The 26,462-nt window shown below is 37.8% G+C and overlaps 1 protein-coding gene across 2 annotated transcripts in view; it reads right to left on the bottom strand.

Moving 5' to 3' along the window:
- The window catches only part of LOC124545218 (fatty acid synthase-like), a 435,708-nt gene that overhangs the window by 110,111 nt on the left and 299,135 nt on the right, over positions 1–26,462 (bottom strand). For both annotated transcript variants that reach the window (XM_047124086.1, XM_047124089.1), the window contains exon 28: positions 18,491–18,671. In XM_047124086.1, the coding sequence (XP_046980042.1) occupies positions 18,491–18,671 (181 nt within the window). The remainder of the gene's footprint in view (positions 1–18,490; positions 18,672–26,462) is intronic.

The following is a 26,462-nucleotide window of genomic DNA, read 5'->3' as shown; positions in this document are numbered from 1 at the left end:
CTGAACATGGATATATCAACACTTACTTTTTAGTAGAAACTTTGCTTACATAAAAGTATCTTGCAAAATAAATATGCAAACTCCAAAGCAATGATCTAAACTATACATCATGTACTAACAAGAGATTTAAATGTAATCATGTGACCTGTGGTGTGGGATTTCTGGCAGTGGACAAGTATATGAAGAAGCCATCTCACACAAAGATATGTACGAAGATTTATGGAAAATCAATAACTTAGATTAACTTCATAAAAACTAGTTTATATGGTAAAATACACAGGTACAGTGTATTTCTTCACACAAGTATATGAAAAAATGGAAACTAAACTAAATGACTGTGTATCAGTCAACTGCTGCAGGTGCTACCACTACAGGGCATCCTGTTGGCTCAGCATCTGCTGCTACTACTGCCACTCTCTAAGTCCATCTCAGTATCATTCGCATGGCAAGGTATTGCATCCTCCACCCATTTGTGTGGTAATATCTGGGGTGGAACAGGTAATGTGGGGAACAGGGGAGACTAGTATCTCCACCAACAGCTTTGTGACAATTGGTGATGTGGCTTCGGCCAGAGGGACCTTTACTGACAGAGGTAGCATTGAATAACTGAGGGCAACAGTTCAATTTCTAAAAGTGCCCCATGCATGTTACCTTGCAGTGGGTGGGGGTCAGAAGCTTAAGAAGATGGTGTGGAAATCTGAGTTTGGGCTGTATGGGAGGCAAAGCTAGCAGTGGTGGTAATCTTGAGTGGTTTTGAGCGAGTCTCTTAAGTTTTTACAACGGTGAATGAATAAACTTCGTTAATAAACAGTTTGATTGTTTCTTAAAACATATGCCATTAAAATTTATACATTTTTCCACATCTACATCTATACCCTAGAAACAAATTATGATATATGACACAGGGTAATTTGTGAGCTATGGCCACTTCCCTCTTTTCTGTTCCAGTCTTGAATGGTCTGAGGGAAGAAAGACTGCTAGTAAGTGCCCATGTGAACTTAAACCTCTCTAATTTTACTTTTCAGGTATTTTGTCAGATATACAGTATGTAAGAGGGAGCAATATATCAGTTAACTCTTAAAGGAATATATGCTTTCAGAACTTTAACAATAAACCACACCATGATGCAGAATGCCTCTTTTGCAGTGTCTGGCACTAGAGTTGGCCGAGTATCTCCAAGACACTTCTGCACCGACTAAATGAACCTGTAATGAAATACACTGCTCTTCTACATTTCCTCTATCAGTCCTATATGGTATGGATCACAGACTGATGAGCAATATTCAAGTATTGGTTGAAATGGAAATGAGCGTAAGGCATTGTTGGCTAGGAGGCCCCTATTCAGGTAAGTTTGGGCGCCAAGTGCCAGTCTTAGTACGTTCGACGCCACATTGGGCGACTTGCACACCGGTGATGATGAGGACAAGACAACACCCAGTCCCCCAACCCGGCTGGGATTTGAACCCAGTCCCACTTGAATGGGAGGTGAGTACATTACCACCCAGCTAAGCAGACGGATGCCCAAGTATTGGTTGAATGATGGTTTTGTAAGCTACTTCCTTTGTGGGTGGAAAGCATTCCCTGAGGATTCTTCCAACAAATCTCAGTACTGCCTGATCTGCGATTAGATTTATGTTGTTGGACCGCTTCAATCACTCCATACGTGTTCTCCTAGATAATTTATGGATGTGGCCTGCTTTCTGTCATTATTGTACAATTGTACTATCACACAATAATGAGTCTTTCTGCCTATTTATGCACAATGCATTACATTTGTTTATGTAGGGGCACAACTGGCAAGCTCTGCATTAAGTGCTGATCTTCTTCAGGTCTTCTTCTATTTTACTACACTTTTTTAGCATTGGGATTTCTCTGTGTATGGCAGCATTATCCACAAAAAGTCTGTATGAAGCTTCTTATGTTATCCACTAGGTTATTTATATAGACTGTGAAAAGTAATGGTACACCAACACTCCCTTACATAATATACATTTAGTATACAGGGTGGTCCATTGATCGTGACCGGGCTAAATATCTCACGAAATAAGCATCAAACGAAAAAACTACAAAGAACGAAACTTGTCTAGCTTGAAGGGGGAAACCAGATGGCGCTATGGTTGGCTCGCTAGATGACGCTACCGTAGGTCAAATGGATATCAACTGTGTTTTTTTAAATAGGAACCCCCATTTTTTATTACATATTCATATAGTATGTATAGAAATATGAATGTTTTAGTGGGACCACTTTTTACGCTTTGTGATAGATGACACTGTAATAGTCACAAACATATGGCTCACAATTTTAACAAACAGTTGGTAACAGGTAGGTTTTTTAAATTAAAATACAGAACGTAGGTACATTTGAACATTTAATTTCGGTTGTTCCAATGTGATACACGTACCTTTGTGAACTTATTATTTCTGAGAATGCATGCTGTTACAGCGTGATTACCTGTAAATACCACATTAATGCAATAAATGCTCAAAATGATGTCCGTCAACCTCAATGCATTTGGCAATACATGTAACAACATTCCTCTCAAGAGCGAGTAGTTTGCCTGCCGTAATGTTCGCAAATGCATTGACAATGCGCTGACGCATGTTGTCAGGCGTTGTCGGTGGATCACGATAGCAAATATCCTTCAACTTTCCCCACAGAAAGAAATCCGAGGACATCAGATGCGGTGTTGGTATGGTGCTTCAACGACCAATCCACCTGTCATGAAATATGCTATTCAATACTGCTCCAACCGCACACAAGCTATGTGCCAGACATCCATCATGTTGGAAGTACATCGCCATTCTGTCATGCAGTGAAACATCTTGTAGTAACATCGGTAGAACATTACGTAGGAAATCAGCATACATTGCACCATTTTGATTGCCATCGATAAAATGGGGGCCAATTATCCTTCCTCCCATAATGCCGCACCATACATTAACCCATCAAGGTCGCTGATGTTCCATTTGTCACAGATATCGTGGATTTTCCATTGCCCAATAGTGCATATTATGGCAGTTTACGTTACTGCTGTTGGTGAATGATGCTTTGTCGCTAAACAGAATGCTGTCATCATCCTGTAATTTCTCTTGTACCCAGTGGCAGGACTGTACACGATGTTCAAAGTCATCACCATGCAATTCCTGGTGCATAGAAATATGGTACGAGTGCAATCATTGCTGATGTAGCATTCTCAACACCAACGTTTTTGAGATTCCCGATTCTCATGCAATTTGCCTGCTACTGACGTGCAGATTATCTGCAACAGCAGCTAAAACACCTAATTGGGCATCATCATTTGTTGCAGGTTGTGGTTGACGTTTCACATGTGGCTGAACACTTCCTGTTGCCTTAAAAAACATAACTACCAGGCAAATGGTCCGGACACTTGGATGATGTCGTCCAGGATACCAAGCAGCATACATAGCACACTCCTGTTGGGCATTTTGATCACAATAGCCATACATCAACACGGTATCAACCTTTTCTGCAATTGGTAAATGGTCCATTTTAACACAGGTAATGTATCATGAAGCAAATACCGTCCGCACTGGCAGAATGTTACATGATACCACGTACTTATAGGTTTGTGACTATTACAGCACCATCTATCACAAAGTGAAAAAAGTGGTCCAACTAAAACATACACATTTCTTTACATACCACATGAATATGTAATAAAAAATGGGGGTTTGCGTGAGTGTGTGTGTGCACGTGTGTGTATGTGTGTCTATTGCTGACAAAGGCCTTAATGGCCAAAAGCTATAATTGTGCGAATCTTTTTGTTGTGCCTATCATGACTCGTCAGCTCCGCTATATAATGAGTAGCAACTTTCCTTCCCAAATTTTTTTCAACAGTTTGACAAAATGCTGTCATTTCTGTAGATGTGAAATAACATGGACCAGTTCAATTTCTTACAATGGAGTGGTAGTTTAATTCCACTGCACATTTCAACACATTATTCTAACAATAATCCAAGAGATGTTCAATTTGATATTAAAAAGAAGAAGAAATGTCAGAGACTGTTACACTACAACAACTTTCTACCAATTACACTACAACAACTTTCTACCAAATAATAGCTATGTAAATTCTCTTGATATAGTAATTAGCACAATAACATAATTAGTGTACTGAAAATCAATCAGAATCTAACATAAGAGGTGAATCGTTCATTAGTTTATTTAGAAAGACAAGCATGAGAGATATGGCATGAATCAAAATATACATCAAAGCATTAGTTAGAGCATTCATTGATAATCAACTGTCACTATATAAAAATTGTTAGTTTTCATTCAAGCTACATCTAACATAATAAAATTAGAAGAAAATATATTACCTGGAAGGAGAGCAGGTCCTATTTCTACATCTACATCTATTACATCTACACATAAGAAACCATTGCAAAGAGCATGTCAGAGGGTACTCCCTATATCTATTAAAGTTTCTTCCTATTGTTTAGGTGCAGAGTGAGACTGGTCAGGACAGCCAAGGTGTGGGCATCTTTAAGGGGCGCTAAACCATAAGACGTAGAATTTTAAAACTTAACGCAGTTTATTACTTATATAGGTTATTATTGGATTTAATCAGGTCAGCAGAAAAGGCCACCAGCCACACTTGCTGGGGCCAAGAGGTGACGCATTTGGCATTTCAGAACTGAAGTCCACATAGGAGTTAGTAAATAAACACAGTCTAGCTAGCTGGATCCTGGTGCCACAGACTATTTACAGAATCCCCTCATCCTGGTGTTTGAGTGACTTGCCATTGCTTTCTAACCTTCTCCAAGCATCCTATCCCTCTCTTCTTCTGAAGGCAGGTATTATTAGTTCTGAAAGCTGGGCAGTTTATTATTTTCACTTTCATATGAGTCTATAGGCAGTATTATCTGTCTTGTTTTCTGAAGCTGGAAAGCTATTCTGACTCATAATTTATTATATAACTTACAACATCCTCATGAGACAAGCTGCTTGTAATTTTGTATGTACTTTTTATTAATAAATCTTAGAGAAGCATCATATGCAAAATAAGGGAAAGGTAACTGCTCGCCTATAGCAGACCAATGCATGGCACACAGAAAGACATAGCAGGAAACACTATTCACACTAGTTTTCAAGTACTTGCTCTTTCTCACTAAAACACACCCTCCTGTGGTTACAGGGAGACTGGTTTAGGGAAGCAGCAGTTTAATACTATTTCCTCTGCAGCTCCTGATCATTAGTTTCTTTTTCTTTGTGTGTCTCAAGGCTCATAACAGCATGTTTTGCATGTGTATCTGGTTTCTGCAATATATTTTTTGTTTTGAGTGAACAGTGATTCTATGGATAAGAACAAATGGTTCAAATGGCTCTGAGCACTATACGACTTAACTTCTGAGGTCATCAGTCGCCTAGAACTTAGAACTAATTAAAGCTAACTAACCTAAGGACATCACACACATCCATGCCCGAGGCAGGATTCGAACCTGCTACCGCAGCGGTCGCTCGGTTCCAGACTGTAGCGCCTAGAACTGCACGGCCACTCCGCCCGGCGGATAAGAACATCTTGGAGTGTTTACTTGGAATAACATTTTGAAAATGCATCCTGATAAATCATAGAGGATTTTTAACACCAGTGCATGCTTCTCTCCCATGTTTTCAGTGTTCTTATGCCTATGGTTTTTTATGTGATACAAATGAAACTCTACTATTGAACTTATCCACTCCTTTGTGGTTCTATGGAGAGAATGAATACCTCCACAACATAAAAAAAACTTGTACCATTTAATAGCCTTAAATACTATTCTGATTGAGTTAAGGAGCCCGTAGGAGTAGCAAACTGTTCCAAAACTTGAGCTGTGTCCTACCAACACTCTCCGCTTCCTTCACCTTTTCACCAGTCTTTTCCATATCAAGCATTTCTGTGAGGTAACAGGTAAATGAGAAACACTATTCTCTTTTGTTGCAGCACTTGAGGTAAACATAGATATAAAAAGAAGTCTGTGCACAAAAGCCACCTGTCACAATTGAGCATATATGACATTTCCAAATATCACCAAATTTCCCCCAAATTGTGTAACTTGATTGTTGCTGTTGTACATGTACACAGAATGAAATGGGAGGTAAAGAGTTGTAACAGTCACTTGATGCAAATGATCATTATTGCACATCATGTCATCTGGACTGATAAAATGGGCCGAAAAGTAATCTTCCTTTAATGTAACTGAAATGCGCTGTGGAACAAGGCACAAATTTTACTGAGAATATTCCTAATTTTGAATAAACCAGAATAGTCACTGAAGTGAAGGAAGGATTTACAAGAACAATGCAAAAGGATCTAAGGAAATAATTTCCCAGGTGTAATGGATCTGGGAGATGTGTTATTTTCTTCCGGATTGGTCGATACCAAATTGTAAATGTTTTCTTATATTTTTTGTCAGAATTTTTTTATTGTTATTTGCCTTATCTGATGTTAATAAAGGGACTAATTACAAGTGGAAGCTTGTGTGTTGTGTAAAATGTCTTTGACGCTGGAGTCGTCTTTGACTGTAGTCAGTCGGCAGTGAACTCTTGGTGTGTGTTGACAGTAGAACAATGTGCAGGTCGCCGTCATAAATAATTTGCTAGTGAAAAAAAAAAAAATAAATAAATAAATAAATAAAAAATTATGTTACTATTTTTTTTATATAAACTTTAAGAAGAAACCACATTCGAAGAAATGGTATTTGAAGCACCAAAAATGAAGCAAACGCATTGAACCAGGTCATTTCTGCAGCTGACAAAGATGCATTGTGGAATCATACTTCCACTAGACAACTGAAGCCAAGACCAATATCGCCTTGTAAACATCTAACGGAAAAGGTACTGTCACGAAATATGCCAAATTTAAGTAAATAAAAATAGTGAGCATATTTCACAGGAAACCATAGCATCCAAAAATTAATCTTGACCAATAAATGCTAATTTTTGGAATGAAGTTTCTTAAATCTTGTATTCATTCACCTTGCCACATTGACTGGTGTGATATGCTGTACATTTCATCTAATCTTTCCATCAAAAATATCAGGTAAAGTGATAAATTGTTTAAAGTGTTCCCTGTTTCACACATGTGATCTGAAGCTCAGTCATTAGACACAATAGTAAATAGTTGAAAATCGATTTTTTCTCATGGAATCTGCTCTTAAAATACATATTTTTCCTCAGGTGTTTCACTATTACTTTCAGACATTGTAACAGAGTGAGGTGGGATCACCTTATTTTTTCTTGGACCACTCCTGACATCAAGTTTCTACTTTCTTATCCATCCAGGAACTCACAAGATTTTATTATTCAACAGGTAATTTCCCAAACACTAATGACATTTGGTTTAACAGGAAATAATTTTCATAAAGAAATATTCATAATTTCAGTTTCATCAAGAACATCTACAGATGAAACTTACAGTGATCTAATGGATGTTTCTGGCTAAATTGGCATAGCTCATTTTAAAACCCTCATTCTCCTCTTCTCCATAAGCATTTTCTTTTTCCAAATACTTTCTATTTCAAAAATTATTCATAAAATTCTCATGTTCAAGAATGTTCAAATTTCAACTTGGGAATAAAGAAATATTCATTTCAACTTCTGATTATTTGCAAAGTTCAGTCTCACAGTTTAGCAGCCCTCCATTTTTCTTATTACATAAATGACCAGTTCTTCTAGCAAAACTTATTAGTTCAGTAATTATTTGATATGGAAAACTTTGTTTCTTTAGCGATTTTTAGATGGTTATATGAGAATGAAGTCTTTCACAATGGCACTATTGTATAAAACATTCTCCGACTTCTTGCCATTTTAGTTCAGGGCAAAACCTCGAACTTTTCATTATTACTTCCATTATCTTCATCAGGAGCAGCTGACGGTTGCTCCTGATGAAAAAGGCGGAGGTAACTGTCGAAAGATCACGATTTTACCATGAGTTGATGTAGAAAGTAGACTGAGCAAGTTTTATACAATTTTTAGATGGCTTTGGAAGTTCAGCAGAAGCAGAAATATGAAACAGTTCGTATAAATATTGAAACAAAGGACAGAAAACACCGAAAGTAAAAAGTAACCAAAACTAAGCCTAGGAAAGGTGGCAGGAAAACTACTAAAATGTAACAATGTTTTACAAAAAGTCATCAATAATAGTATTTAAAGGTCTATTTGGCTTTGACACATATTGTTTTTACAAAGTGGACCTATCCTCCCACCATAGTAATCTGTTTCTGGTTCCTATGTACTGACTTGAACCCACTGCCACTTACGGTTTTCAACTTGTTGGCTTCAGGTGTGAACAGTCTTTTTAAGAGCAGGCAAGGAGGTGGTGATGGGAGGAGGAAGAGTTTTATTAGAAACCATTGAATTATTTTATATTATTAGCATGAACTTACACTTGATATTTCAGTTGAGATGTTTATTCAGTTATTCCATATTGTAAGTCAATAACGTGTGAAACTGTGTCCAGCAGTAACTATGCTACTTTGGACTGTTGTCGTTATCTGAGATAAAGAATTTGGTTCTGTTAAAAAGCTACCCAATTTTCCATGTCAGGTCAGGAGCATGTTGGGTGAGCTACATGTGGTTCTTGTCCTGTACTACAGTGGTGTGGCTTGTGTCTGGCTGTCCCATATGTGCCACACTTTGATAGCATTCTTTCTGTTCCTGAAGGCTCAGTACTAACATGTTGCTGCTGGAGCTCATATGTTGTGATGAGAGCTTCGTCTTGAATTTTGCTAAGTTTTGTCAACATGGAGGATGTGGTTTTTGTGGGTACATTCGGTGGTTTTTACATTTTGTCTCATTATGTTGTAGGTTCCAGTTCAATTTTAAGGGAATGTTGATGACACAATTCATCCTATTTACACTACTGGGCATTAAAATTGCTACACCAAGAAGAAATACAGATGATAAACGGGAATTCATTGGACAAATATATTATACTAGAACTGACATGTGATTACATTTTCATGCAATTTGGGTGTGTAGATCCTGAGAAATCAGTACCTAGAACAACCACCTCTAGCCATAATAATGGCCTTGATACGCCTGGGAATTTAGTCAAACGGATGGCGTGTACAGGTACAGCTGCCCATGCCAGTTGCTCGGCCACCATTGACCAGACGTTTTCAATTGGTGAGAGATTTGGAGAATGTGCTGGCCAGGACAGCAGTCAAACATTTTCTGTATCCAGAAAGGCCCGTACAGGACCTGCAACATGCGGTTGTGCATTATCCTGCTGAAATGTAGGGTTTCACAGGGATCAAATGAAGGGTAGAGCCACAGGTTGTAACACATCTGAAATGTAACGTCCACTGTTGAAAGTGCCGTCAATGTCAACAAGAGGTGACCGAGACATGTAACCAATGTCACCCCAAACCTTCACGCTGGGTGATACACCAGTATAGTGATCACGAGTACACATTTTCAATGTGCGTTCACTGTGATGTCACCAAACACGGATGCGACCATCATGATGCTGTAAACAGAACCTGGATTCATCCGAAAAAACGACGCTTTTGCCATTCGTGCACCCAGGTTTGTCGTTGAGTACACCATCGCCTGTCTGTAATGCAGTGGCAAGGGTAACCGCAGCCATAGTCTCCGAGCTGATAGTCCACGCTGCTTCAAGTGTCATTGAACTGTTCCTGGAGATGGTTGTTGTCTTGCAAACGTCCCCATGTGTTGGCTGAGGGATCGAGACATGGCTGCACAATCCGTTTCAGCCATGCGGATAAGATGCCTGTCATCTCCACTGCTAGTGATACGAGGCCGTTGGGATCCAGCACGGCATTCTGTATTACCCTCCTGAACCCACCGATTCCATATTCTGCTAAAAGTCATTGGATCTCGACCAACGCGAGCGGCAATGTCGCGATAGAGTAAACCGCAATTGCGATTGGCTACAGTCCGACCTTTATCAAAGTCAGAAACGTGATGGTACGCATTTCTCCTCCTTACATGAGGCATCACAACAACATTTCACCAGGCAATGCCAGTCAACTGCTGTTTGTGTATGAGAAATCGGTTGGAAACTTTCCTCATGTCAGCACGTTGTAGGTGTCACCACCGGCACCAACCTTGTGCGAATGCCCTGAAAAGCTAATGATTTGTATATCACAGCATCTTCTTCCTGTTGGTTAAATTTTGTGTCTGTAGTATGTCATCTTCATGGTGTAGCAATTTTAATGGCCAGTAGTGTACAATTTGACATTACACACATTTGGCGTATTAGAATTATTTGGTCAATGAATGTCGGGTCTTCTATCTATCCTCACATCTGGGTCCCATATGATGTAGTTTATACAAGTATTTATTTTTTATTGTTGTTATTTGGGATTGGTATTATATGCAGTTTTTGAATAGATATTTCCCTTTGATATTCAGATAGCCCCCTGAAGATGTAGCTTTAAGCTATGGAACTGATTGTGGTCCCAAACAGAGGATCTTACATACAGTTGTTCATGGTTTTCATTCCACAAGACATAACTGCATTAGTGATTGGGAGCACTGTGCTGGCTTGGCAAACTTTCCATTAACCGATATAAATACTCATTTATTTTAGAAGATGTATGAACATTCTGGCAGCACCCACAATAATGTGAGGGCCACGCCAGTCACTACTTGGTGAATTGTCAACAAGCAGCCAATACCGATGTGGGCCACCATCTCTGCCAGACAAATTACCAGTATTAAATCCACCACCTGGGGACTAAGCACTTGTGATGGATGAGCCACTTCTAAGCTCTCTACAGCCACAGATGAACTTCTGCCTCATAGGGCAGCAGTTCACATGCAACTTGGTGCAGCTGGCTGCACACATACAGTGGGGGGCTTGCTGCACACAGACAGTGGGGCAAGCACTCCTGTAACTGCCATCATCACCTGCTGTGTCATGCTCTTCTTCCGAGTCCTTACGGTCTCCATGAGAATTCTGGCAGTTGTACGCACTACCACAAGATTTCACAATGTGCAAACTTGGGAGTGCATTGCTGAAGCAGTTAAATAATTGTCAGCATTGCTGGGTACAGATATCACAGCCGGCCACCCCACTGGCAGCAGGCATCTGCAACAACCAGAGGGGCCTCTACGTTCATGCCTTAGGGGGTCTGTCTGCGGCATCACAGCACTGAAAATGGTGTAGCACAAATTGAATAAAAGTTGTCTCCATCTTAACACCTGCACCATAGAAGCCTCTTACCTTTAGGTGACTATAGTTTGGTCTCAGAATTTGTCGCCCACCTGCTGGTACCAGCAGAGTCACTCTCCATGCAACATGACAGCACAACTGCACCATGTACAATCCTCACACAGTGGGGTGAGTGAACAGACTATTGAACTGTTTTGGTAGTTCTTCCTGTTTTTGTGTATAGAGAACGTGGGGTCTAGGCAAGAGATTTACCAGCATTTGACAGTAATTTTAGTGCAGCACTCAGAACCAGGTGATGTTGTCACTTCTGTGGTCATACAAGGGAGCAATATTTGCAACCTGTGAAATGTACCCAGCATAACTTGCTACATCATCCTGCACTATATACTACTGATTAAGTGGCATTAGTTATTTTAATTGTCATAGAAGTTATTATTTGGCTACACAATACACAGAAGCAAAATGGCTCATGATGAGACATGGGTTGTAACTGATGCATCATAGTGTATAACCTATTGTTGTTTGTTGTTCTGTTTCACATACAGTGTATTGGAAATTAATGATCTTCAATGGCAAACACAGAGGCTATGCAGCCATCCTTAATGAGGTAGCATGGTTAAGTGCAGATAAAACAGACAGACCTGGGCAGTTGAACAACTAGCACTAAATTTGTTGATGTTGAGAGTCATTTGCCACTCTCTGTACTAAGTGTTAATCCTCTGCAGGTCTCCCTGCATTCCCCAACAATTTGTTAGCATTATGACTTCTATGCATACAGCATCATCCACAAAATGCCTCATGTAACCTCCGACATTATCTACTCGGCCATTTATATATACCGTGAAAAGGAATTATCCTACAACACTCTTTTTGGACAAATCTTAAGTTGCTTTTACATTTAAATACTTCCCTGCTTTTAGACTGACATGCTGTGTTCTGTTTGCTAGAAACTCTTCAATCCAATCACACAGTTTGTCTGATATTCCATTAGATCATATTTTATTCATTAGCAGTAAGGGTGGAATGTATTGAACCCCTTCCAAAAGTCCAGTATCTAATGCCTTCCAGAAGTCAAGGACCACGGCATTTCCTTGGACATATGTTTCTACTGCTTTCTAAGTCTTGTGGATGAGCTGGGTTTTGTATGATAGATATTTTTGAAACTCATGTTAATTCCTACAGAGGAGATTTTAAGTCTCTAGAAATATCATAAACAAGAGCATAAAACATGTTCCAAAATTCTATCACAGACTGTTGTTAGAAATATAGACCTATAATTTTGTGCATCTGTTCAACGACCCTTCTTGAAAACATGAGTGACCTGTGCTTTTTTCCAATCATTAGGAACACTTTGATTTTCAAGAGGCCTGAAGTACACTGCTACTGGAACAGGGACAAGTTCTTTCGCATACACTGTGTAGAATCAAACTGGTATCCCATCATGTCAAGTAGCCTTTCCTATGTTGATTGATTTCTGTTGCTTTTCCCTTGGTCACATTTTTCAGTATTTATCATTTTTCCATTTAAGTGACAATTTAAAAGGATGAATTACAGTATGACCTTCCTTTGTTAAACAGTACTGGAAAAAGATGCTGAGTATTTCAGTCTTTTCTGTGGCAGCTTCTGTTTCAACACTGTAATGGTCACAGAATGTCTGGATGGATGGCATTGATCCATTTACTGATTTAACATAAAACCAAATCAGTCTTTTCTGTGGCAACTTTTGTTTCAATGCTGTAATGGTCACAGAATGTCTGGATAGATGGCTTTGATCCATTTACTGATTTAACATAAAACCAAAGTGTTTTAGGATATCTGTCAAGTAGATAGGTAGAATTTTACTTTTGAATTCATTGAACTCTTCACTTTCAGCCCTTCTAAGCTAATTTTGGCTTCATTTAGACTTTGTTTGTCCTGAGGCTGTGGCTATGTTTGAATATCCAGAGAAGCTCTTTTTGCTTTTTTAGCAGGTTTCTAACTTGGTTGTTGAACTATGGTGGGTCTTTTCCATCCCTCATAGTTTTGCTTGTATGGTGCTCTTGAACTTTGTCTATTGATGCTCAAGATTGTCAGTGCTGGTGATGAAATATAGTAAGAAATTAATCTATTGTCACTCTTGCTAAACAGAAAGATCTTCTTACCTTTCTTTTTATTTCTATTTAAAGCTGGATGATGCTTAATGGCCTTACGATCACTGATAATGGCCTTACGATCACTGATAATGGCCTTACGATCACTGATTCCTTGTTCTGTGCTAACTGAATTGAAAAGTTCATGTCTGTTTGTCACCAACAAGTCTAGGATGTTATCCTCATGAGCTGATTTTATGATTAACTGCTCAAGATCAATTTTGGATAAAGTACTTAGAACAATTTCACTCAATTCTGTGTCCCTACTATCCACCCTAATCACTTGAATCTCCCAATGTATAGACAGTAAGTTAAAATCTCCACCTAAAATCATAATATGACAATGAAATTCATGCAAAATATTCAGCAAGTTTCTGCTAAAACATTCCACCATTACTGCTGCTGAGGCAGGAGGTTTATAAAAGCATCTGCTGACCATATTCGATCCACATCTAACATTTACCTTCACCTAAATTGTTTCACATTCTACATCTGTACTAATCCCACTAGATATCATCCTGTCTTCTGATGCTACAAACACGCTTACATCACCAGTGTTCAACCTATCTCTGTGATATACATTCCAGTTTGGAGTTGAGAATTTCTTTGCTACTGACAACAACTTTTAATCAGCTTTTTCTCCCCAGCAGTAGCACTATGTGGGCCTGTTCCCATTTATAAACAAGACTTGTTCTGGGTTCTTTTCATAGACACTCCTGCAGTTAACTAATGCTATATTAACAATTTCTTTCTCTGATCTGCTATGATGAATGCTATCCTGTCTTGAATCAAAATGCATCTTTTTGGGGCTGCGGGGGAATTTCTCTATTCTAAAAAATAATAAGTGCAGGCCTTAACTAGATGAAATGTAAGTATTTCTTTCCCACAGATCTAAGGAGTAAGTTCCATCCATTAGGGATGTTTCCTGCAGCATTCTTCTTTCCTTGGACTCATCATCAATATCAAAGGGCGCCATTCAGGATTTTAAAAAAAGTGCCAGAAACATTTCAGTTGTTGTTGGGTGGGTTACTATGTGGGCTGAAACCTCAGCAACGTGTGTTATACCTCAGTAACATGACACAGCATATACATATATTATGAGGGTTTTTAAATGGTTGCATGCAGCACATTTGACACAAAGTACTAAGGAGTGTCATTTTGTTTTGGTGGGAGTTGTATATGTGGGGCATGTAACTGGTACTGAAGTGGTCAAAACAACCTAAGGTAAGTACAGGCACTGCAAGATTTTCCGTTTCTTAGGTTTAGTAAAGAATTACAATCGTTCTTGAGTCTGGCAAATAGTTATACACTACTGGCCATTAAAATTGCTACACCATGAAGATGACATGCTACAGATGTGAAATTTAATGGACGGGAAGAAGATGCTGTGATATGCAAATGATTAGCTTTTCAGACCATTCACACAAGGTTGGCGCCAGTGGCGACACCTACAACGTACTGACGTGAGGAAAGTTTCCAACCGATTTCTCATACACAAACAGCAGTTCACTGGCATTACCTGATGAAACATTGTTGTGATGCCTCGTGTAAGGAGGAGAAATGCGTAACATCACATTTCCGACTTTGATAAAGGTCGAATTGTAGCCTATCGCGATTGCGGTTTATCGTATTGTGACATTGCTGCTCGCATTGGAAGAGATCCAATGACTGTTAGCAGAATATGGAATCGGTGGGTTCAGGAGGGTAATAAGGAATGCCGTGCTGGATCCCAGTGGCCTAGTATCACTAGCTGTCGATATGACAGGCATCTTATCCGCATGGCTGTAACGGATAGTGCAGCCACATCTCGATCCCTGAGTCAACAGATGGGGACGTTTGCAAGACAACAACCATCTGCACGAACAGTTCGACGACGTTTGCAGCAGCATGGACTATCAGTTCGGAGACCATGGCTCCAGTTACCCTTGACACTGCATCACAGACAGGAGCACCTGCGATGGTGTACTCAATGATGGTCGCATCCGTGTTTGGTAACATCGTAGTGAATGCACATTGGAAGCGTGTATTCGTCATCGCCATACTGGCGTATCACCCTGTGTGAGGGTATGGGGTGCCATTGGTTACACGTCTTGGTCACCTCTTGTTCGTATTGACAGCACTTTGAACAGTGGACGTTCCATTTCAGATGTGTTACGACCTGTGGCTCTACCCTTCATTTGATCTCTGCGAAACCCAACATTTCAGCAGGATAATGCACAACCGCATGTTGCAGATCCTGTACGGGCGTTTCTAGATACAGAAAATGTTCAACTGCTGCCCTGGCCAGCACATTCTCCAGATCTCTCACCAACTGAAAACGTCTGGTCAATGGTGGCCGAGCAACTGAATCATCACAATACACCAGTCACTACTCTTTATGAACTGTGGTATCGTGTTGAAGCTGCATGGGCAGCTGTATCTGTACACGCCATCCAAGCTCTGTTTGACTCAATGCCCAGGCACATCAAGGCCATTATTACGGCCAGAGCTGGTTGTTCTGGGGACTGATTTCTCAGGATCTATGCACCCAAGCTGCGTGAAAATGTAGTCACATGTCAGTTCTAGTATAATATATTTGTCCAATGAATACCAATTTATCATCTGCATTTCTTCTTGGTGTAGCAATTTTAATGGCCAGTAGTGTAAATATTTGTATAAGGGTTTGCAGACATGATGAGGCCACTTACACAGCTATTAAAGAAAGGCATGAAGTTCATGAGGGCAAAGGAAAGCCAGGACAGATTCAAGGAATTGATGAGAGCATTAACATAAAGTCCAGTGTTAATTTTTTCTAGACTATGAGAAAAAGTTTCTGCTTCATGAGGTACTTCAAATCAGAAACTGGGGTGTGTTTTGAATCAGGTAGTAAATGGTGGAGAATATCTTTCATCATATGCTGCTCAGCAGTCGAATAGAGTGGAGAGGAACTACTCTACAACAGGAAAGGAAAGACACAGCTTGTTCAATGGGATTATGTATTTTCATGATGACAACTGCAAGCTGTACACGGAACAGCCTCAGTTCATTGTATGTGATGGCCTTTTATGTAAGACGACAAGACTGAAGTCACACATGGTAGTGCCAGCAAAGCTGAAGGAAGAAGATCTGAAGGAAGTACATGATCATATGCTGTCTGGCCATGAACGCTGTAGAACAACAAACAGGAAGGGAAAGGCATGCTACTGGTCAATGAGTGTTAAGAAGATGTGGGCTAGTATGTAAGAAATTGTATTCAAAGTGGACAATGAGCAGATATGAGCCATAAGCAAACATTGCAAACACTGAAAAGGTTGCCAGAAGTGACTAAATCTACTCTAATGACTGGGATGTATATCCTTGGACCATGTAACCAGACTTCCGTGTGGAACTGTTTTGTGTTGACTATTTTTGATCACTTTTCTCAGTACAAAGAACTGATCACTATCCGTAATCAATAAGCAGCAATAGTGGCACAAGCATTGGTCAACAGCTGTTTGCTAAATTTTGTGGCCAGAAACCATAATAATTGACCAAGGGACGAATTTTATGTTGTTTTTGATAGAACTAATATGTCATTTGTTACGGGTGAGGAATTAAGAAAGTCCATGGTGCCCACAGACTAATGGTAAAATGAAATATATGCTTTTTACTACTGGTAGGATGTTGGATCACTACATGCACTCGCACCATAATGACTGGTGTATGTACTTATCATTTGTTGTGGCAGCATATAATCTGAAGGACCACTGGAAGGAAGATGCCTTCACCATTTGACAAGGTCAGGTATATATTAAGCATTTTGCCAAAATGTTGGGAAAGGTAGGGAGGCATGTTCCAAATGCCAAAGCCCTGAAACATAAAGTGCAGGTAGGAAACCACATGGGAAAATTAACACAACAGGGGACAAGACAGTGGGTAGTGTTATGGAGTTCTTATATCCCGAATAGTAAGTCCAAATGTTTGTTAGGAGGGACCATATCAGGTAACTGAAATGACATCACTTGTTAACATCAAACTTAAATTACCGATTCATATAAAAACAGTTCACACTGAATGCCTATGATCATTTCAAGGCACTCCAGATGCATGGGCATAAGTATCACCATCAACCATGGAGAAAGTGAATGGCAGTAGGAAGAAGGGTGTGAGCAAAACCCATGCACAACCAGTGCATGTAATAACATATGAGTTGATGTCAAGGAATTAGGAAAGAATATTTAATATTGAGTATTATGTTGTGTACAATTAAGGCCTTAGGTTGTATTGCAATATCAATTACAATATGCTATTGGGTGTCAGGAAGCTACTGTGTGGTTATATTGCAGAATTTGTTAGCGGAAGATTTGGGGAAATGTATTTATTTATTTTTCATTTTGTGTGTGTGGGTGTAGCATTGCAGTTTTGTGTTCAGTGTATGTTAATAAAATATTTAAATGTTTCTTTCCATGTCTACTGGGTATAAGACCTTTCCAAAGGCGGTAGAAGTGAATGATTGCAGCTCCCTGTTCCCAAGCTGCCACTTGTCAGAGGCTAAGCATTTAGAACTACATGGCAGTGTATAAATGGTTAGCAGAACAGGATGTAATGCAACTGGGCCAACATTTCACCCATCAGCCACTGTTATAGGAGAGACCAAGTTAAAAGTTATGCACCCAAAGTTGCATCAGCCAGAAAAGCTGCTAGAGGTGCTTCCGATGAAAAATTTGACCTATCAAAATAAAATATTAGGCCCTGGTCTAAACCTTTTTTTGAATCAGCAAACAGACACAAAAGCAGGACGAATTTTGGCAGAGCAAATGCTACAACATGTGCACCAGTAAAGAAGGAGCAACAACATATGGTCATGGCCATGAGTGTCACAATAACAGCCACAACGTCAGCTTTGACTCAGTTTTGTGCAGCATTTGTCTACCTTAGGTGAAGAGTTGCTCATCAACATGACCCTGTAGTGCACCAAATAAAACTACACTGATTAATTATTCATACAGAAAATAGAGAGGTGACATACAGAATGTTCAGGATAAGTTTAAAATTTAGTAATAGGGGAAGTGTATTTTGGTACTAAGAATGTGTGAAACTCAAGAGTTGAATACTTGCAGAAAACACAGAGAGACAGAAACACACATTTTTGAAATCATCATTGAGAGCTGACAGAACTTTAATTTATAGCACAAGTATGGACATGATGTTTTACACAATATTATACAAAATACATCAAAATATCTGTTAGGTACATACCTATATGCTTGCTCAACTTCATCCACCTTAAAAATAGTTTTTATGAGTGGTTTCACAGAGCCTTCAGTAATAGCATTTTGAAAATCTTTACCAAGAGCTATAAGATCATCGACCATATTGTCAGACAATGCATCCAACATTACACCATGGAAACTGATATCACGGGATAAAAAGTCCATAGCTGTAAAACAACATAAAATGATTGTTTTAAAATTATATTCATAACAAATTTAACTGTAGGTATAGATTCTGAGTAGCATTAAATCAGAACTTTATTATATTTTATTGCCAAAGTGACAAAAAAAATCTTTGGCAAAAAATACATTTGTCACAACTTGAGATGCAGAATTATATGATTGCAAACATGTGAGAAGAAAGAGAAACATTTCCTTACTGTGTATGAAAAGGGAAACAGAGCAAGGTTGACAGTGTATAAGAATCATGACTTGACTGAACCTCTAAAAGATATCTCCACAACTGTGGACGGGTTGCAAGGAAATAAGAAACAGGAAGTGTGACATGAGCAGAGGTTAGGGGAAAAAGAAGTTACTCGAGGGAAAACAAGATAAAATGGAATGGTTTTACACAACTTTTACACTTCCAATAACTGTACCTCTTATAAATTCTTCAACTTTCATAACTTTCTAATTGATGAAATGGAATGGAAATTTGGAAAGATAAAGAATAAATCATATATTTTACTTTCATGTGTTTGTTGGCTCTAGTCTTAACATTTAATTTAAAAACAAACTAATAAATACGTCTATCACTTTTGTCTGAAATATTGTCAGTATTCACTACTTGCTTGATTTCAAATAAAGTGTAAATTTTAAATATGGAGTATCAAGTGAAATTTGTGACTGCATTGAAAACTTTTTGGTAGGGAGGGCGCAGCATGTCATCTTGGATGGAGAGTCACTGTCAGATGTAGGGGTAACTACCCCAAGGAAGTGTGTTGGGACCCTTGCTGTTCATGTTGTATATTAACCACCCTGCAGACAAAATTAATAGTAAAATCGGGCTTTCTGGAGATGCTGCAGTACCATCTAAAAGAAGTTGCATAAATATTCGGCTTTTGGAGATGCTGCAGTACCATCTGAAAGAAGTTGCATAAATATTCAATCAGATCTTGATAAGATTTCAAAGTGGTGCAGAGGCTGACAACTTGCTTTAAATGTTAAGAAATGTAAAATTTTGCACTTCACAAAATGAAAAAATGAAGTGTCCTATGATTATAATACCAATGAGTCAAAACTGGAATTGGCCAACTCATACAAATACCTGGGTGTAACACTTCGTAGGGGTATGAAATGGAATGATCGTATAGGCTCAGTTGTGGGTACAGCAGGTGGTAGAGTTCGACTTATTGGTAGATTACTGGGGATTGCAATCACCCAATCTACAATGAGGATTGCTTACAAATCACTTATATGGCCAATTCTACAATATTCCTCAAGTGTGTTGGATCTGTATCAGATAGGACTAACAGGGGATGTTGAATGTATACAGGGAATGGCAGCACAAATGTTCACAGATTTGTGTAATCAATGGGAAAGTGTCACAGAGATACTGAAAGACCTGAACTGGAAAACTCTTGACAGGTATTCATGGGAAAGGGAAAAAGTGGTTTGAATCATACGTACAAAATGGAACACAGATTGTAGGACTGATGTCAGATTACTCGAACCGCAAAATAAATTTAGCATCAGATGCAAAAAAAGTGGAAATAGGAGTGCTGCAAGGCAGTATTCTAGGTCCCTTATTATTCCTTGTCTACATAAATGACTTTCACATCTCAGATGGAGCAGCAAAGGCCATACTATTTGCAGATGACACTAGTGTGATAACAGGTGCACCAACGCAAATGCTACAAACAACTACTGATCAAGTAATAAAGAATGTCCACACTTGGTTCAGTGCAAACCATCTGACATTAAATGCAAATAAAATAAATTATATGCAGTTTGGAAAACTATGTCAAAATGAAACTCTTGATCTGTTGTAGGGTGACAAGGCCATAGACAGAGTGGCATCAACAAAATTTCTGGGAATTTATGTAGATGAAAATCTTAATTTTAATGATCATGTAATGAAACTTGTGCAGAAACTTAACTCGGCTTGTTTCGCTCTTAGAATTATTGCTAATGTTTGTACTGCAGAGGGTCTCAGGATGGCATATTTTGGCTATTTTCAGTCTCTTGCAACATATGGAATAATATTTTGGGGTTCCACCACTTGCTGACTAAAACAAATCTTTGTGTTACAGAAGGGGGCTATCCAAATAATAACACATAGTCATCCACAGTCACAATGCAAACCCTTATTCAACAAGCTTAAAGTTCTAACAATACCTTCCTTATATATATACAAATGTGTTTTATATGTTAGTCCCCACCTTGCAGATTTTCAGACAAATACTGACTTGTGTAACTACAATGCGCGAAATAGCACAGCACTCCATACTCAGTGAACAAAAAGAACACACACACAAAGGCATATGAGCCATATGGGTACAAAACTCTACAACATGCTGCCAGGCAACATCAAAAAGTTAGAAGATGAAAACAGATTTAAAGTAAAATTTAAAGAATTTGTACTTGAACAATGTTTTTACTCGGTAAATGACTATTTAGGCCAATAAATGATTCTGATAATGTTTATATTAAGGCAAAACTGAAAACACTGTCTTTCATCCCCTAAGTTTCTGTTAATTTTTTAAATCTGATGGGCAGCTGTTGAGTGTGGTAAAATCTTTACTGACTTATTGTATTGAATACAAGGACTTCCTGTTTAGGGAAGACAAAAGTAAAGCCTTAGGGCAAACAGACTATGCAGTTATAATACTGTTAGTATACATGTACAAAAAGTTGTATTACTGTGTTTTGTATGACCAAGTACTATTTTTTGTTCATTTTTTGTACAATTTTGTATGTATTATTGTTTGTAGTACTTTATGTGAAATTTTGTATGTTACTTTTGCACAGATTGTTTGCCATAGATTTACATGTACTTTTGGACAACATCCATACAATATTTATTGTCTACAGATGGATAAATAAATAAATAGATAAATACCCTGAGAAAATCTGTCAACAAAGTTTCAAGAAACGGCTTTAAATAATTACTTTAGGAATATACTGCAACCGGCTATCACTCATATAGGGAGCATAAAGATAAGATTAGAATAATTACTGCATGCACAGAGGCATTCAAACAATCATTCTTCCTGTGCTCCACATATGAATGAAATGGGAAGAAGCCCAAATAACTGGTACAATGGGTTGTACCCTCTTCCATGCACCTCAAGTGGTTTGCACAGCATAGGTGTAGATGTAGATGTAGGGTAATTTTCACTCTATTTTAGTTAAAAGGTAATTTTTAATGCACCTCAATATTTATGAAATCAAGTTTCCTGAACTATTTGTTGTAAGTACTATAATATTGCAGGTGCATCTAGTAGCATATGTAGATAGTGTCTAAAATGTCTTGCCAATAGCATTAGTAGTAAAGAAGTGCTAAATTAAAACATCCTGCCTGATGCTAAAGTTCTACTACACACCAATTTCAGCATAACTTCATTTTTCTCATATCTAAAAGTTTATGATGTCATAATCTCCTGAACTATATGTCATAAAAATAAATAATTTTTCAGGTACATTCAGTGGTTTACGTGGAAACTTTGCAAACTGTGTTGTGAATAGAGTTCATAGGAAAGAAGTAATGAATTACAACAGTATGCCTGTTGCTCAAGTCTGACTTGTATACAGTGTATGAAGTAGTATCATTGGAGACACGAATGAAGAGCTTGTCTGTCCTTGAGTTGCAGCCAGTCTCATCTCAAGATCTTCAATGAATTGCTGTAACTGCATAGCCCTCATTCTTTTCACCATTCTGGTGTATTCAGAAAGATATGACTATTTTCTAGACATTTTTATTCATAAATAGAGCAACACAAAAATGTAATGAGTAGGCACCCAAGTCACATGCCAAACTTAATAAATTCATTTATCTACTGCATAATATAAATAAAACCTATCAAAAGAAGCAAAACAAGTCATTGTTTTTAATATACAAAGTGAAATGAGTAAATCCATATTTCCTAGCCAAGAAAATTCACTGTTAGTTTTATTTGCAGATATAAGATTGGAGTACTTAATTCTGTCACTAAATTAAACTTCCAAAAATACATCTGTCACTGAATTAAAAGACAGTAGCAACACCATCTATTGGTTCTTTGGTGTTAAACATCAGAACTACTAAGCTGAACAGATGAGTCAGATAAAATTTTAAGTTATGATACTTCTTGTTTTTCCTATGTTCCAATTTTGATCAAATAAAGCCTATATTTCGCTCCAAACTACACTCAAGTTACCTGTGAAAACACCATGAAAATACGTCTAGTAGTTTTGGAGATAAGCATGTTCAAACAGATGGCCAAAATGATTTTAAATAAGGCTGTAGCTCATGATGTATTTTTTTACCATGATCCAATTTTGATGAATTAAGACTATACATTGTCTGAAATTATGTTCAAGTAACCAGTGGAAACCTCATGAAAATTTGTCAAGTAGTTTTGGGGATTAGCATGATAACTATATATTTACAATATCTTTTTTTTTCCCTTGTGATCCAATTTTGATGAAATAAAGGCTATAATTGCCCCATGCTACTCACGAATTACTCGCAAGAACTCCATGAAAATTCATCTAGTAGTTTGGCAGATTAATATGTTCAAACAGACAGACACGATGGTTTTACAATTTTATTATTAGTATATATTATGGTTTATTATGTTATCATTTCATTGTTGTTTCATGTGCTAGTGAATACAACTGAATGGGTACCAATAGCAATGTTTTTTTATTCCTTTTTGCAATATCACAACATTTTACAACAGTTACAATAGCTGATAAGAAAAAATACTGAAAGTTTGCTTTCTCTTTTCCCAGTACATATTCAGTACACAAGAAACACTTCCCTGTGCTGCAAACTTTATATGTGATGTAAGAGATGCCTAACAGCTACCAGGTAGAATCATCTTCCCCATGAGTTGCCCTGCGATGGAATTACTGTATAATAAATGTATGTTTCAAATGTGTTTTTGTCTAAAAATTAACAATAAAAAAGAAAATAATATATAAAACTTGTATTGTTTTGTAAAACGAAAATCCCCATTTGCAATTAACAATGATAATTATTTTGTATGTCCAGGAGGAATATTAACTTCACTCCACTATATTTAATCCTCATCCCAGGGCTGTTTTTCCAAAGGTGTTGTGTTATGCTCAAGGCCATTCTGTGAGATGTTGGTGATTGGGGTTAGAGACTGAATTATGAGAACCAATAAGAAGTGATTAAGTTCATATTTTTTATATTGGGAATTACTGGAACACTGGGAACAGTAGCACACACAGAGCCATTCAATTGATCATTCCCATGCTCCATACATGAATGGAACAGGAAGAAACCCTAATAACATGTACAATGGGTTGTACCCTCTGCCATGCACTTGATGGTGGTTTGCAGAGTATAGAAGTAGATATAGATAATTTTAGCTAGGAGATCTGTGCAATCTGTAATGTCTTTATACATGGTCAATGAATTAACCTTTCATTAAAATAATTTTAGATGCATAAATATAAGATCATTTCATGTCTGTGATGAAAAAGAGTTAATAAATGCTTAAAACCTTATTTATTTCTCAAGTGTAAACTTGATTTAATTTGCACTCATAATTAGTCATCTAAGAGTCATTTTATTACTTTGTGTTGATTTTGTCATTGGTTTTCTTTTGGGAAGTTCAATTACTTCAAATTACAAATTTTGTAACACCAAGACTATTGTTCAAATGGACCAATTCTTCAGACAAATGATAGATTCATTTTTATACCTTCTAAATGCCAACCTGGGACAAACAATTTATTACAGGCTTAGAGTTTCTCAATTTGTTAAAAGTTAAGCCATTTCAAGTACCAAGACATTGCCCAACTCCTACCAAATCACCAAGGCTAAATATAACAGACAGAGAAACCTAAATGTTATGTTTCTGTAAATAAATAATGAACTTCTTTATTATTTATTTATTTCATTTTTTCCTCATTATGATTTGAATCAGACACTTTTACAAATGCTGACCTCAGTAAACAGATGAATTCTGGTGTTAAATTAGTTCTACATTACCAGAATGGGTGCAGGTATTCATGGTGAGCATACAGAAAATTTGGAATTTTCATTGCACCACGACATTCTGATTCACAGCAGCATAACAATTTTTGTTTCTGTAAGAAAGTCATGGGCACTCTGCTCCCAAATGTAGTGCATTTCAGTATCATTTAATGTGCCCTCGGCATTAACCAGAAAGCTACATTGAATTGTGCATGTGGTGACTAAAAGAATAAAAAAGGGAACAGTAACTATCAACTGGTTTAACATCTACACCTATATTAAAGACACACCCTACAAACCAATGTTAAGTATTTCCCATTGTACAAGTTATCAGGGTTTCTTTCTGTTCCATTCATTTATGGAGCATGGGAGGAACAAGTGTTTCAAGATCTCTGTGCATACTGCAATCAGTGTGACCTTGTCCTCATGATCCCTTCAGGAGTAATATATAGGGGATAGTAATATATTCATAGATTTATCATTTAAATTTGAGTATTCAAACTTTGTAAGTAGGCTTTCTCAGGGTAGTTAGAATCTATCGTCAAGTGCCTGCCAGTTCCATTTCTACAGCATCTCTGTGACACTCTCACATGAGTCAGACAAATATACGACAATTTGTTCTGCCCTTCTCTGTATACATTCAACATGCCCTGTTCATCATCTTTGCTATGAGCCCCAACCACATGACATTGTTTTAGGATAGGTTTCAAAAGTGTAGACTGCATTATCTTAGTATTCTACCAATAATCAAAGTCTGCCTATGATCAGAATCATACACCTAGTAAGATGACAGTGTTATGCAAAGACAATGTAACTGTGGATCAAATTCTGCAGCCTTCAGATTCATTAAAAATATTCCTACAAACAGAATAGGAATAAAATACATACATGTGAATACTATTCTGTCTCATGAATTTACATTTGAGAATCGAGCAGAACAGATCACACACTTGTGACACTTACACATGTTGTTTCCAAAACACAGTGTAGAACAAGATAGTATCAGTCATCATGCCTTATAGTCAGGCATTGGATAAGCAGACAAAGATGTGAAACCACCCCTGAAGTTGCATCATTCCAGAAAATGTTGAACAGCATGAAGTTGCAGAACACTATAGAAACCACTTCATTACAGCAAACACCAAATTTACCAATTGCAAATACACTCTTCTTTGGGATGGGTGGGAGTGAGGTGGTCAATTCACTCTGCATGATCTCTGAGTGGGCAATGTGAGGAGAAGAATGAACCAAGGTAACTTTTAAATGTTCAAATACAGACTGTTGAAGATAGATATGAACATAGTGTGATCACAATAGTAAAATGAAAAGAGGAAATGATTTCTACTAAGGAATTTAAGAATAATTAGCACCTAGTTCACTAATGATGGAAATCATTATGAATATTATGAACAGGAAACTGAGTTATTATAAACAATACAGGGACACTTTTTCAAAACTTTGACAAAAAATAGATGATGAAATTCAGGCAATTACAACATTTAGGTAAGAAGATGAAAAGCTGATGCCAATAGGATATGGAAAACTACGGTGGGGAGGGAAAAGACACAGCAACTGTAATGAAACAAACAGAAGAATGGATTTTGAAGACTTGTGTTGGGTTTCAATTAGTTATAGCACACACTCTTCACTAATCACTACCAATGAATGATTATCTACAAGTGAGAATAGCATGTCATCGTTTAAAAAATATTCAGTAATTTAATATCCATCCATTCCAGTGCCCTGTATCCAATCAGGGCCAGTGCATGATTGGTGTAGTATTTCTCCATCTTTGAGGAGAATCATA

Source organism: Schistocerca americana, chromosome 8, assembly GCF_021461395.2.
Source record: "Schistocerca americana isolate TAMUIC-IGC-003095 chromosome 8, iqSchAmer2.1, whole genome shotgun sequence".
Classification (NCBI taxonomy): Eukaryota; Metazoa; Arthropoda; class Insecta; order Orthoptera; family Acrididae; genus Schistocerca; species Schistocerca americana.
The sequence above is the reverse complement of the archived record's forward strand: the minus strand, read 5'-3'. Positions and strand labels throughout refer to the sequence as shown.